The sequence below is a fragment of the Neopsephotus bourkii genome, unplaced genomic scaffold (genome assembly GCF_033783945.1).
Source record: "Neopsephotus bourkii isolate Nb327-2 ecotype Australia unplaced genomic scaffold, CSIRO-AGI_Nbou_v1 NB_1572, whole genome shotgun sequence".
In the NCBI taxonomy this organism is placed as follows: Eukaryota; Metazoa; Chordata; class Aves; order Psittaciformes; family Psittacidae; genus Neopsephotus; species Neopsephotus bourkii.
The window spans coordinates 2628968-2644413 of record NW_026902048.1 but is presented as its reverse complement, the minus strand read 5'-3'; the positions used below and the strand labels follow the sequence as shown (position 1 = coordinate 2644413).

General features: G+C 40.7%; 1 protein-coding gene across 2 annotated transcripts in view; it reads right to left on the bottom strand.

The window, feature by feature from the left end:
- Positions 1–15446, bottom strand: part of ADAMTS17 (ADAM metallopeptidase with thrombospondin type 1 motif 17) — a 170255-nt gene that overhangs the window by 74379 nt on the left and 80430 nt on the right. For both annotated transcript variants that reach the window (XM_061371256.1, XM_061371257.1), the window contains exons 9-10: positions 14078–14218; positions 12632–12782 (exon numbers count right to left, since the gene is read on the bottom strand). In XM_061371256.1, coding sequence (XP_061227240.1) covers positions 12632–12782; positions 14078–14218 — 292 coding nt within the window. The remainder of the gene's footprint in view (positions 1–12631; positions 12783–14077; positions 14219–15446) is intronic.

The window sequence follows — 15446 nt, the reverse complement described above, 5'->3', positions numbered from 1 at the left end:
CACACTTCAACCTTACGGCTCTTTCACAATGTAATGTAAGAGACCGGGGGTGCCTGTGTGTTTTGTGTACACGCATGTTGGTATGTCTATATAAAATAGATCTGTATGGCAGAGGGTGCAGACAAAATAAATCCCAATACCACGAGTGATGATGTAGAACATCCTGAAACAAAATAGTGATCACAGCAGTATCTGCATCCTGCTTTATTTCCACATATTTTTCTTTCACACTATTTAAACCAAAAGAACATTCACAAAAACTAGGAGCAGAGAGCACAACTCAGCCACATCTGTATTAACCACAACACAGAAAGCCATCATCAAACAAAAACAACAGCAAATACGCCAGGGAAACCTACATCACTGAATTTTCAAGGCATTTCCCCGAACTAATAGAGCATATGGGAAAATATCAGACTTTAGTCATTTTGACTAAATGGCTGTGACTAATTAGCGGTTTACCCACAGCTCTGAAAGCACTTCAGCACCAACTAGCTGTGAGGACATTACACACAGTTTTACAGATAGGTACACTGAGGCAGAAGAACAGAAAGTTCACAGCTTGCTGAAAAAGCAATTTTTCCACACTGTAAGTACCAGATTCTCCAAACCTCACTATCCCTGGAGAGGACTAAAACCAAGAAGTCCATCAAGTAACTGTCCATCAGCCTTACAAAAGAATGATAATCCAGGAAGAAACTATATAAACCAAAAAAGCTTTTCCCCAAAATGCCAAATTTGCTCTGTGAGGATGCTTGTTTTCCTAGCTGTCAAGCTATAGCACCCTTGCATCTGGTTTAACTCACTGGGATTTACAGGTGATGGGCTATTCTTTATGTTAAGACTAGACATAAGAGTGATCAAAAAGGGTTCAAACCCAACGAAGATATGTCAAAGCATGTCACAGACTTAAGTGGAAGGTACCTACAGGGTAGAATTAAATGCAGTTTATGAACATGAGACTTGCTAAACTCTAGCCGCTTCCTTGTCATTACAAATAAATGTATTGGTCATGATGTTACTGTTAAACCAGATTCAGGAACTGACAATGTGGACTCTCTTTTTCCCCTTGATGACTGTGGCCAGTGATCCTGTGAAAGCACTACCAGCAAGTCCTCCTTTCAGACTGTGGGTGGGAACACTGAGATGTAAAATGAAGGGAAGCCTCAGTGGTGAAGGGTGCAGATATAAAGCATTTGCATTTTTCTAGGCTTCAGCCCTCTCTTACACATGACCACAAAGCTTCAGAGCAGAATGTGATGAGAAACCCTCCAGCATGATCTCTTGAATGACCCCGACAGAAGTTTTGCCCCATGGTTCCAGAAGGAAAGCCTCTGTTCTGCTTTCTGTCCAAAAGACATCCTGGCTGAAGATGTAATGGAATTCACAACATCCCTAAAGAAGTTGTTCTAGACACATACAGGCACCACTGCTAAATATCTGTGCATTATTCAAGGCCAGTATTTGTTAAGCTTGGATCATAAATGGCATGTAAATTAGGGTTAAATTCTCCTCTTTCATGTACAATTGGGAGGAGGAAGGGGGAGTGGTGGAAACAAAGTTTATTTTCTATTAAACTTAAAAGAGAAGCAGCTTATTGTGCAACTTTGGTTGCCAACCAGAATTCCCCCATAGCCCAAGAAGGTGGCAATGACAAAGCCAGACAATATGCTCAGTATGAGCCATGGCCTGGGGGAAGCAGTGGGCACAGAAAAGCTCCAACAGGTGATTCTGTACAAGCAGGACTGCAGAGCTGAGGCCGGTCTATGGATACAGTGAGTGAAAATACATACATGTGTGTGTATGTGTATATGTATATGGGTATATGTTTGTGTGTCTATATATACATACACACACACAGAGCCATATATTAATAGGGAGACAAATAAAGGAAAAATCTCTCTCAGCAACACCAACCTTTCTGCAATTTCCCATCTTTGAGGTATGGAAAACACAGGATTTTAATAGTATCCCTGTGTTTGATTCAGAATAATAAATGCAAAGCATATTTCAGGAAACAGTTACAGAAAAATCTGGTAACTATGCTTGAGCTCTGTGTTCTGGTGCCATACCACTACAAAGCTCAAACACTCGTTAGTGCAGTCCCTGCATTTAATACAGCATTCGGATACCCCAGCAAAGATTAAACCATCAGCTTTGGTATTGTATGTTCCCAAGATGCTTTATCATGTTAATAGCTCATTTCAAAAGAGATCATATATCCTCCTCAGCTACAATAGAAACCCAAACAAAAATCCCCATCAAACTACCCTACAGCTAACCAGTTGCAGTGACTGACTTTTTAATAGTTAAATAGCCAGCTTTGTGGGGAAATATCAAAGTGAGAAGTGGCAGGACTTGAAAGGAAGTTGCTTCTATATGAGTTCAGAGCTTACACTGACATAGAAGGAGCCATTAAAAGAGCTGTATTATTGCTAGTTGTAAACTCAGCAACCAGCTTTTAGATGGCAGAGCTCTGCCTGCAAAGTCTTCCTTACAACATTCAGAAAGTGCCTGTTAGGATTTTCCAATGATATTTTTCACTGGAAAAATATTGATTTGTTGAAACTGTCTGTGGGGAAAGGTCATCTTTGGATCAGCTCCCAGATTGAAGTATTTCCAACAGCAAAATAAAACCTAAAAAAAAGTGAGCTGGTTGTTGAAAAGTGATATTTCCATAAAAATTTTCATGCCCTTTATTTTTAATTGCAATCCTTGTTCAACAGAACCCTGAAGGGATTTATAGAGATAGGAAATAAAATTAAAAAAATGGAAATAAAAATGGGAATTTTTATAGAAGTGCAAATTTTAGACTCTCAGAAGCTCCTGGAAGATAGGAAAACTTGTCTGCACTGCTGTGAGACACCAGTCCTGAGAGAGAAAACAGTCTGGAAACTCCCAAGCTGGGAGAGGTCTGCTCGGCAGGTGGATGATGATTCCGATTACAGGGATTATAATGGCATCTATCTGAGAAAGGGGCCTTACTGTGCCAGGTGTTTTCTCTGCTATCTAAACACACCGCTGGGAGTTTGGAGATAAAGGGAGCTTTGTGCTGCTGTTATAGGTGGGAAGATGAGGAACAGAAAGGGATTAAATGTCTTGCTGAGAGTCTGCTGGGAGACAAGTTAAAACGCTGCTCAGAGCTCTGCAGTCCTCTGCCCAGTGTCACAGCCACAGGCTCACACTGCCTGCTCCAGCTAAACTGCAGGGTGGAAGCAGAAACAACTCCTGTATCCCACCTTTAACAGCTTGTCTTACCTTTTTCACACTAACTCCATGCCACATGTGGGCCAGCCCGGACCCGCAGCATGTGAAGCACTGTGACCACTCACATGCGGCTCTAGGGAGGTAATCTAGTAATCTATTTTAGGTTCTTTAACTCAGTGCTGCAGCTGGAAATGAAGGGAAGCCAGAATTAATTCAGCCAGCTCTTTGCCCACAGGCAGTAAGTGTAGAGTCTGCTAGTTTCTGGGTTAGTTATTGCATCACCACTGTTACTAAAATCAGCACGATTCTGCCCAATGACCTCATATGGTCTCACTGAGTAGAAAGGGCTCACAATACTTACCCGTCTCAAAGCCTCAGATTATTACCTACAAAGGGGAGCTTCCAAATCTCCAAAGCATAAAAGGAATGCAATGAATAAGGATGTACTTCCCATCAGGGAATAACTCCATGGAAGCTTGTTTGCTCCCTACACGTTCACTGTCACACCTTGGATCAATCCAAAATGAGAAACACTTATTTCTCCTGAGAATGAATTTGTTCCTGCTGCCTACTGCCCACTGGAAAGAGGAACCTGTTATTTCTAGCAGCAGAATTAAACCACTATGAAACGATTTTGCTGTCAAAATGAGGGAATTATGAAGAAGGACTTGGAAAGAGTAAATATCCTTAAGGAAGAGGAACAAGAGACCACATAACACACAGGCATGCTTATAAATAGGCTGGCTTTCAACGAAGTATCGGATCTCTTTCATACTGCCAAGCTTTTGGCTCTGCATATAGCTAACCAGGAGAGAAAACATGCTTATAAGCAGAATCCTAATTAACACCTATTAAGTACAATAAGCACACAATTTACACTTGCTTTCCTGTTCAAAACATTGTGAATAAGTTCTTGAAGCCTCACACCATGCCTCTGCGGAGGAATTCTTTACAAAAGGTGAGAAAAACAATGCCCCCAGTTTCTATATTGTCACTGTCTTTAATTTGGGATGCATGAACAAGTGCACAATGGGTCACAAGGGAGGTGAGCACTGTTGTTTACACTGCTGTTAGATGGAGCTTCTTGATGTTGAAAACCAGATGAAAAGTGCTCAAGATTGGAATCCTGCAAAAACTGGAAGGCACTTTTGAAAAGCAGCCATGTGCTGCCCCAGACAAGGTAACTGAAGCTTGGATACAACGCACCAGTGGCCAGCTGCTGCCCTTTCTCTAGAGATGACATTCCAAAGAACAAGTAGTAGGTCCAACAGTGTAAGTATCTACCTGTCTAAATGACAAACCTGCTCCAGAAGTCAAGGGAAGGCTTAAGAAAGAATCATGAGAACTATCCTGGAATAGTCAGGCAATGGTTGATATCCACTAACATCTAATTTTAACAAAAGTGGGCAAGAATCCCACAGACTTGATGAACTTAAAGGTCTATTCCAATCTAAATGATTCTGTGGCTCTAAATGCATAATGTGCAATTCTATTCATTAATGCCAAACAAGAATGGATCTCTGTTGTTGGACTAAAAGCACCTCAGCCCTATTATAAAAATTAATCCTTTAATCTTCTTACATAAATCCAGAAAACATTTCTTAAAAAGCATTTCTCTCTTTTCCCCACCTGATGATCACCTTGTTTCTTCAGAACATACAGCAACACATGTGCATGTCCTGCTTTTTAGATGAACAGGACCAACAACCTGCCTGCTTGGAGCCAACGAACAGGTTTAGAGCTGCTACCCCTTTATGTAAGCTTTTTCATCAATGTAACTCCACTATCTCAATGAACGGCCTCTTCATGGCTGCTTGTGTGAGTGGAAAGTCACCAACATCAGACACAAGATTGTTTTAAGTCTTGAGGAAATGGCCCTTGACAGTTGAAGAGCTCTTCAGGAAACAGCCCCTGGGAGTTAACTGCTTTCCTTGAAGAACAGTACAAAAAATTCAACACAGTCATTTCCGACGTTTGTGCATGTTCTGTATCACAGAAAACAAAACAACCTGAACCCAGCAAACATGAAGGCTGTCACGCTAGGTTTGGTTCTCTGAGCTAGGTGGTTTGATATGCATTACTCCAATTGACAACATACTCTTTCATATATATATATATATATATATATATATAGTGATATCAAGAGCTTTATTCATTTACAATTAGAACAGAAGACTGTTTCTCCTTGGCCTTTCAGGGAGAAAGATGACATGTGTCAGCATCCAAAAAAGTAACTTACCATGACATACCACTCATCATAGACAGGTTTGCATGTGTAAGGTCTGACTGAAATGAGCTGGTTACAATCTTCAGTCAAGCAGCCTTTCTAACAGCAGATGAAAGGCAGAGGATTAGGAAACTCCTGAGCTCTCATGCTTTGACAATGTTAGAAAAGCAAAACTGGCCTATTCAGGAGCTGCCCAAAAAGCACTTACAGACAGGAAGATGAGCCCTGACCTCACTAGAGCAGATGCAGCAGGGATCTTTTGCCAAGTGTGCCATGGTCTCTCCTAGTAAAACTGCTCCTAGGGCTCTATGAATGGCTTTGTAGGATAGAGGGTAAGAGAGAGAGAAAGGAAAAAGTTCTTGTTTTGAGAGGGGTTTAGCTAACTGCAACCTCTTCACCCTTTCCTGAGAGGAACTGGAATTAATTACTTTTATACTGGAGTTGTGCAACGTAGTGTCTGGAAATGGCTCCAATCTGAGCGAGATACAAGAAACCATTATTTTGAGAAGTGAAGAGTGGTTTGGGATGCCTGACTGGGCAACCTTTCCATGCTACTAGAAGCTCAGGGCTTCTGGAAAACCACAGTTTCCCCGAGACTCAGAATCAGACGTTAAAACATGGACATATTCATACCCATTACCTAATTTGACCACTTAGGCCATGATTGAGCCTCCTGAACACGGCAAACTAAACGCCTTCTCCACTGCACTACTCTACAAAGCACCAGTTCTATTTCAGTTTTTGCATGTACCTGGAATTAAAGTAATAGTCAGAAGAAAGAGATTGGAAAGACTGCACTAATGGAGACCACAAATTAATTTTATGGCAAAGCAGCCTATGCCAAACACTAATCCTTTCAGTGCCTTTAGGGCATTCATGAAACTAGCTCCTTTGGGTCAATGATTCCGACACACTATTCAAGTAGATGAAGATAAGCTTTACCTATTTCCCTACCAACACACAATTCTTTCTCACTGTATGTGCCCTTCAGCTTTGCTGAGCCCAGTTTTCAGCACCTTAAATGAGAGAACACAACTGTACGTTATGTTATGTCAGCTGAAGAAATCATGTGAGTATTTTTACATGGTCAAACTGGAAGAAGTAGAGACATGTAGTACAAAGCACTGGAACGCAGTCACTCTTTTGAACTGAACATCAGAAATGTTGTACTTCGACTTCCTGCCAATTTCTACCTCCGAGCCACAGCTAAACAACTATGTCCCAAGCACAGCAGCTATATTAGCATCATCTTGCACATGTCATGTATTAAGTGCTGCTCTGAGGTTCATACTAGATGTACCCCACCAAGAAAACTTCTGAGTTTGCAGTATTATGCTGTAATCTAGCTCAGGAGAAGATATCTCCTCATGATGAAGCAGGGCAAGAGCTTCAGGCAGGCTTCATAATCACTCCCATCTAGTACTGCATTTGCAACTTAGAGCCTAAAATTCTGTCCCTGCACTTTGCAACATCCATCTCATATTGTCCTTATTGAGAGCAACGTTCACTCAGGAATTCCACTGAACTCCTCAGGTCTCTAACACCTGCTTATAAGATACAGAAAGCATTGATTTTTTTTTTAACAAGAGGCAGTGCTCTCCATTAAAAAGAACACAGCAAAAACCTGGGAAATTACACGAATGAGATCACGGATCGTGTTTCTTGGCCATGGGAAAAGAGAAGAAAGGGACAGTAAAATAAATCTGGATATGTACACACACTGTTCAGATGTGGTTGTGCAGATGATGGGAGTTTTCTCTTGAAGTGTTTTGCAGATGGGAAGTTCCCAGCAGGCCAATGGGAGAGGTCTGAATGCCCTTCAAGCTTGTTAGACACTATTTTCAGGCTGATACTCAATCGTATTTTGGCTAATTTCGTTAAGTTCAAACTTCAGCTGTCGATGCCACATCACAAGGCTACACTAATTCTTTCTCCCTCCTCTTGCGTCTTAATGAGAAATGTAAGATTGCCAGGCTCGAGTGCTTGATTCTTAATAGGCACTCTGTATGATTTTTAAGAGTTTATGAAGTTTGTATTCTTAAATTTCCACATTGCATTTTTATAATTGTATTTTGGTTCCCTTCTCTCTTTTTAGTTCTCTTTCAACCACTGCACCAGAATGTGTTTTGACCATCTTCCAAACTGAAACACGTACAAAAATTTCTGAAGCATTCCAATAATTGTAAACTGGGCTGTGCTGCCCAGGCAGGAACTCTGCTTCTTTCTTTCTTTCTCTCTCTTAAACAAAAAGTATTTCCACTGAAAATAAAGAGAAAAAAGTCTTTTTGCAACATACAGAAGCAGTGAAATAGGACACTTCGGTTTCATATGAAACAGGCAACGTGAAAATAGTCTGAATTTTAACAACCTACATTAGGAAAGCTATAAAATATAGGGTGGCAATTAAGTAGATTGTTACCTTTACTTCTGAAAAAGAAAAACTTCTTATTTGATTTTAGAATTGCCAGGCTTCTATCCTGCAAGCCTCAAGAAAGCCAAACCCATCCTCTTCCAGATTTATTATTATTATAGTTTAACATGTGCAATGGAAAATTATGGAGACAAAGTCCCTGGTTGTACAGAAAATGACAATGCAGCCTATTCTTTTCAGGATAAATCAGCTCTCAATCTAATTACTATGTTCTTGTAAATATTCTATAGGTTACTAAATAATAGGGCTTCCTATCATCGTCTGGCTCTTGCAAATGACCCCGTAAAGAAAAAACAGAGGCCCATTGATTCCCAGGCATGGAGTCCATGAGTCCACTCCGCCAGACTCTTTGCAAGATCAACACCACAGAGAGACCCACAATTGCTTAATTATATTCCCCCCCTTACATCGAATATGAAAACGGAAGGGATATGTAAAATGCACTTGATTATTATAATTGTTGCTCTTCCTTTACTTTGTTTTTCGCTTCCTCTCCTTTTCCACTTTAGCCCATAAATCTGATCAGTCTCCTTAGGCTTACGATCAGCTCTGCCCTCCTGTTCTGTGCTGCTGCTCTGGAGCTTTGAGATACCTATACTTGCTAAAAAACAACTTGAGCTTAAGAAAAAACAGCAGAGCCAGTTCCAGCTGTGTTGATTTGTCTAAACCCAGCGTCACATCACAACTCACATTCCTACTTACATCCAAGTTGAAAGTGACCCTTCTTCAGAGGAAAGTCTCTTTGTAGCAATGGTAATCTCTTTCCACATGCCATTTTAACCTAAGCACAGCTTTGACTCAAAATGATCCTGAAGGATAATGGTTATGTAAAAACCCGCAAAATTGTGTTAATAATAAATAAGCCAAAAGTCATATAAAGCAAAAGCCAAACTCTGGATACAAGAGACAGAAATCACATTTTTTCCATAAATATCATTTCAGTGCAAAAGCCTCCATTCGTAGGCATGCCAGTCTGAAAAATAACCCTAGAGTTGTGATTAAACACACAGCATATTTTCACGTGAGGTTATGGACAATGTGTTTTCATACAGCTCTGGTGGAGAAGCACCATCTCTGCCCTGTGAGAGACTCAGCATAAACCATCTGTGCTGCTCCTATCACTGACAGCACTGCTCAGTGAACGGGACAGCAAAGAGTTAAAACCTGCTCTCTGCAGAAGCCTTCATCGCTTGAGTGGGGTTGAGGCTTTTTGCTTCCTCTTGCTTAGGGGTCAATTGAAGTCACAATACTTGATTCATAGCACAGTGTGGATCTGAAAAACTGAGGTCAGACAGGTTGAATTTCCCATTGTTTGGACAACCTAGGATGGTAGCCCTGAACTCACATCAGCCAACATCCAGCAAGCAGAATGCCAGATGATCTCTGTGCCTGGGGCACAGTGATAATGTCTAGTAATCTAGTGGATGGTGTCCCTGCCTGTGGCAGGGGGGTGGATCTGAATGGGCTATAAGGTCCCTTCCAACCTTCAAGTGAGATGATCGCACTTGAGAATTGCCCAACTTCTATTTTCTCATTCAGTTCCTCAGAGCAAAACTAATTCTTCCACAGAGCCATGAAAACATTTGCTCTCCTGATGATAAGCAAGGACTCACCCATCTACTACTCAGGTTAAAGTCAACCCAAAACCAGACACCTCACTATATCTCAAACCACTAAAATCCAGTAGAGCACATACCAAAATGGACCTGCATTCCCTTAAAGGGCTGTCAAGAAATCTTGCCATTTATTGTTCATATGGTATCATAATTGAAATAGTGCTTTTCAAATACACAGAATTTGATTTCTCCCTGCACAACAAGTGTCCAGCCTAAAAGCCTGATTCCACAGCTCCTTAAAAAGGTGACATACATCAATAAATGTTACCTAACATTGATGTTCCATTACTGGATCCTAAATTATATATCCTGGAGGTCATAGACTACAATAATGGGTTATGATTAAGGTGATTATAGCATATATTCATTCTGGTAAGTTGGGGTTTTTGTCAGTTTTACTATATTAAAATGAAGATGCAGTGTCCAAGCAAAAGAAAAAGGAACATCAAAAGGTATCACAGACGTAAAACTAAACCTACCTTGTCTGTTTCCATTTTTGTTCTGCACATTTGGAACAGAACAGCTGCAGGATAAGCTGGTTTGGCAAACTTCTGATTCTGAGAGCTACTATTTGGTACTAGGCATCTGAGCTATCCTTAAAAACAAACATGGAAGAAGAATTTGGGAGATGCAAACTGAAATATCCAGATAAGGCTGAATATTTATGGATTAACTATCTAGTTGGCCCAGTGTCTGAGGTGCAAACACTGCCAAGCATTTGGGCACCTGACTTTCTGTGAAGGCAAAGGAGATTATGCTCCTTTAAAGATCTGGGCTTTGATACCTTTAAGGGGAAGAACTCCCTGCACAGAAAGTTTCTGCAGTTCCTCAAAACTGTAGAAATTTTGGATTCATTTAATCTCTGAAATTTACCCTAGAACCAACTTTGTTGGCATTTTTCAATACAGGTCCTTTAGTTAGCCTGATAGAGCGAAGCAGCTCAGCTATCGCCAATGCAATGTTATAGTGTAACTCTTTTATTACATCAGAAAATAGGCCGTAGACACATGTAATCATAAAAAGATTGAACATGCTCATTTCCTGAAGTTTATTCCCTTTTTCTAACAAATATTTACTGTCAAATGTTTATTACTTTTACATTTGGATTTTTTTAATACTTTATTGAATTAAAAATACCACATTACCATTGGCTAAAAGAGGAGACAGCTCTATTTGCCAATAATTTCTACAGCTAATGCCAGTGACTAGTGCCAATTTTTCTCTGGTTCATATTTTTGTAGACAGCTTTGAGACTTACGATACAATCATTCTGCAGATGGGGCATGAGAAACACAAAGGTGAAAAGAACACAAACCTCAAAGACTTAAAAACTAAAGCTGATCATTTCCTCTAAAGAATTTCCTTCCACTGCCTTCAAAGGACAAGTCAGAGGAACATAACAGGATGCAAATATTTACTCAAATGAAGATCCAAAGCTTCCTGATGTTAAAACTCACAAATATCTGTAACAGAAAAGTACTTCTAAATAAGGGATTACAAACTGGGTTTAATCAGTTGAAGTTCTACCAGGAGCTTCATTAGAAAGCACACAAGTCCTCACATAATATGCTTTTCTCTGGGAGACACTAAAGGAGGGACTGAGGAAAAGATGTCAAGAAAAGACTGGTGAAGAATCTTGGGAGACACAAACACCTGCTGTCTGTATCTCACAGAGAAGAACAGTGCTTGCTGGCTTGTTAATCTGGCAAGCAACTTGTCCCTGAAGCAATTCCAGACTGGACATGCAGTTTCTGCATGAGAAATGCTGACCACCTACAAGTAGGCTGACATTCTCATTAGGCACTGGGCTATCCAGAAACAGAATGGTTTTTATCACACCAACGGAAATAGCAAATACCTCTTCCCACAGCAGGCAAGCTGGGTGACACCCACACAAGTGGAAGAACTTGAATCATCCTGGGTAGACCTGGGGTTTTCTTTACAGACCTATAAGCTAATACTTTGCTTCCAGTACAGTAGTCCTGGTGGTCTGCATTTTCTTGATGGAGCTGGAAAATACGACCTACCCAGATTCTTTTCTTATTGTTTTATATTAGCTAGTTTCCAAATCCAAAGTAAATAAAACAGCAAATGCGAAACTAAGAGCATGTTCCCAGGACTTGCATGTGTTCAAAAGTTTTAGTAATTTGGCACTTAGAAACCTCAGTTATCACTGATTACTATTTTCTTTGTTACCACGGATTTAAGATCCCAAGATTGTTCAGAATGGGAATAAGGGACAACTAAAAATACAAATGGCTAATTAATGACAGCAAGAAACCCAGCTGCTTGATGCCTGTTCATAGAGGACAGAATGCTGCCAGCTGACAGGACAACAGCACTTCGTGACTTTCTTCTGGATATTTCCAAGGCCACACTGGAAGCATTGCTCCAGTGGGATGCAGACATACTCTGTCAGAATGAAGACTTCTGATTACGTGCAAGCCCTTAGGAAAAGCTGAGCCGTCTAAATGCCAGAGGAAAGTCAGACAGTCTCAACTCAAGTACGACCTACTTCTAGAGACACCAAAGATCAGTGTTTCCATTTTGCCTACCAAAGATGAGATATAAGCCATGTTGCACCCAAATCCTGACCAAGCATCTTGCTGCTTAGAAAACACATAGGAAGTGGCCTAATTCTGGACAAATCTCTAAATGGCCTCATCAAACAAGTGGTCATTAATATTTCACGGCACAGAGTTAGAGTCAGCTCCTAAGAACATGGTAGCAGTTTGAAGGTGAGGTCTGCTGAAAGATCTAGACAGCCTGAGTGACTCTGTGGAAGAAGGCAAGAACTCTTGTGAGAAGAGACCTTCACCTCAGCTGACCTTCCAACAGAACAATCTCTGCTGAGTACTGCAGCAAAACAGTGCCAGAAGGGAACAAAGTACAAACACAGTTATTTTGGGTCTGCTCCTGGAAATAAACAAGACCAGTGCAGGGAAAGGAAGAGCACTGCATATGAGAATGTGCTGTTGACATCAAGGTTAATGGGAGTTTGACCATTGATTATGTATCAGCAGTGCTGAACATGGTAAAAATCCCATGCAATACTTCTGAGGGAGGCACACACTGCTTTTCTTCCTCAGTGCTTGACAGCTTTATTTTCCCTTCCCACCTTGTTTCCAGGTACACCCCATGAGCTCTTACCTCCATATTCTTACAGAATGTAGCATTGGTCCCAAACAGTATCTGGCACTGTTCATCAGCACTGTAGTGCATTCCTGGCAGCTTGTGAGGGAGCCGCACTGCGTACCGGCTGCGGGGGTCTGTCACCAGCAGGCAGGTGCTCACCTTGGACCTGTGAAGTGTAAGAATTGAATATGCCTTTAAGGGAAACTTAAACTCTGAGCTGGAGTGTTAGATCACTGCTGGAGAGAAGCTGATATCCTCTCTTCAAGAGGGAATCTGACGACCTTATGTAAAACAGTGGTGATTTTTCCCAGTGCCTATCTGAAAGCCTTCTGAATCATTAAAAATTATGGCTAGAAAGGTCCTTGGGAATTCATCCTTGGCCCTAAGCCTCAAGCAGAATTGACTATTTTCACATCTTTTTGAGTTAACTGTTTGTCTAAACCGTTCCTAAAAATCTAATGGAGACTCAATTCTGCCCTCAGGGTACCTAGTCCAAAGCATCACGAGCCTTACAATGACAGCTAGGAAGTCTTCTATCATGTCTCAGCTGAATCCTTCTAGCTGAATTTTAAGCCCTTATTTTCTTATCCATCACTGATATAAATGAGTGATTTTTCCCTTTGCCTTCACAACAATCTTTTATAAATTGGAATATCACTTTCTCCTCTCCCCTTTTATCAGGGACCAGAGCAAGCTGAAATACAATTTCTTTTTCAACTTCATGCCTTTAATCTAATATCTAATTTTCTTTCATTATTTTCCTTTCCTTGCTTTCCTAGCAACAAAAGCATTGGCCACTGTGCTAGACACTGGCAGAAAGCTGCACTGTAGGTTTAAGACCACAGTTACAGAGTTCAGTCAATTCCAGTGCTTGCTATAGTACATGAGAGTTAACAAGCAACAGGGTAGAAATCTTCACTATTGAAATAGTTCACTATTGAATAGTTCACTATTGAATCCGATCAACTGAAATATGGATGCAGGGGGAAAGAAGTTTATAGCCAACTGTTTAAGACCAACAACCACTGAGGAGTGAGAAAACACATCAGAATTACCTCCAGGCTAAGTAAAGTTCCCATAAAATAAAAGCTATTTAATAATAAGAATGACAGTAAAAGCCACAGCTCAAAGCTGGCAGCATCCTTCAGCAGAGATTTTTTCAAGCCACTTACGTACAGATTTCTGTCACCATAAACATGAAGGGCATTTTTTGTAAAATTAAAGTGATTTGGGTTGGTTTTAATACTTTTATCAGTACATTGACAATTGCACATGGTTATTGTGCCTCTCTGCCAACCTTACTTTCAAAGGGGCTACGGTAATGGAGATAGATTCAAACTTGCACTCCCTAATGTCACAAACACACACTTTTTTTAAAGGAAAATTGTTTAGACTTTCAGTTTCAAATAATACATTGGAATCTTTTCTGAGAGGAATTTGGGTAATCAGCACATTCCTTACTTTAGGAAGTTTTCGAGATCATCGCGGCTGCATGAAGACCAGGAAAGATCACTCGGGTTCCTGCCCTTCACCCATTCTCCAGACATAATGTGGGACCTCCCTGCGCAGGGCTGATGATCATCATCATGGCTCATTCCCATGCTGTGTGATTAAAACAAAACAAGACAAAAAAACCCTATCAAGTTATCATGTGGGTTTCTCATTTCCCATTGGATTTAGTAATGACACTGTTCATTAACAAGTCAAAATCAGGCTGCACATACAACACAGAACCATTCACCTACTCCTCTGGGAACCCATTGCATGAATAAATCATGGGTTCCTTTACATTATCAATTTTCTTAATTTCACAAAATTTTTAGTATTTGTGTGTTTTAAACTTTTAAATGTGCTTCTTATGGACTTTCCTACTAGGAAATGTAACTACCTGAGGGCTCATGAGAAGCGAACCTGGACAAGTGATGTAGCACAGCCAAGGGATATCTGCTAGAGCAGCAGAGTTAGTACTTACTGAACATTTTGGATTGCTTTCCCAAACCTAAGGGATATGGTCTCTATAATCACACTGAGGGAATGGTCAGTGAATTAGCATTAGACAGTATTAGAGAAATTAGTATTTGTTGCTGTGTCAGGGTGGATTTGGAAAAACTACTGTCAGGAAAAGCACTTATCTAAATGCGTAGTATTGTACAATCTCTCATCTAACTGAAGTTAAATGAGAACTTGAGCCTTCTTTGAGCAGTGGGTTGGATCAGATGACCTCCAGTGGCCCTTCCAAGCCAAATTAGTCTATGACTCTATAATAGCAACGCACAGATAGGAGCCTTAGGCAGAATCAAGCCTGCATTTCTGCCAGCACTGCGCAAACAAGCACCAAGATTGCCACATGCCAGTCTCAGCAAAACCACAATGTGACCTACTCAGCAAAACAAACCATCTAAACAAACAGCACAGTGTGGAGTACAGACATACAAGGAGGAATTCAAACACATTCAGTGAGGTTTTCAAAAAGGATTCAGACATAGAAAAGTATTGCTTTAACCTCCATCCAACTCCCACTCAGGACCCTTCCATCATTAGTGGAGCCTCTACCCTTTGACTTCTACAGCAAATCACTGCCCAGAATAAATCTCTGTTGCCACTGATGGGAGTTGAGACTCTTCTGCTGGACGTAAGCCTTTGTGGACAACGTTCATGGTGGCAAAGAAAGGATAAATGATGGGATCAAGTTCACCTGCTACACCAGTGACGTGTCAGAAGTCCTGACTAGCAGTCCTACACTCAGCCATACCATGCTGCCCAGCAGCAAAAGTGAGTTAAAGGGTTTCCATCCTACTTGGAAATGATCATTAAAGCCATTTTTTAAGAT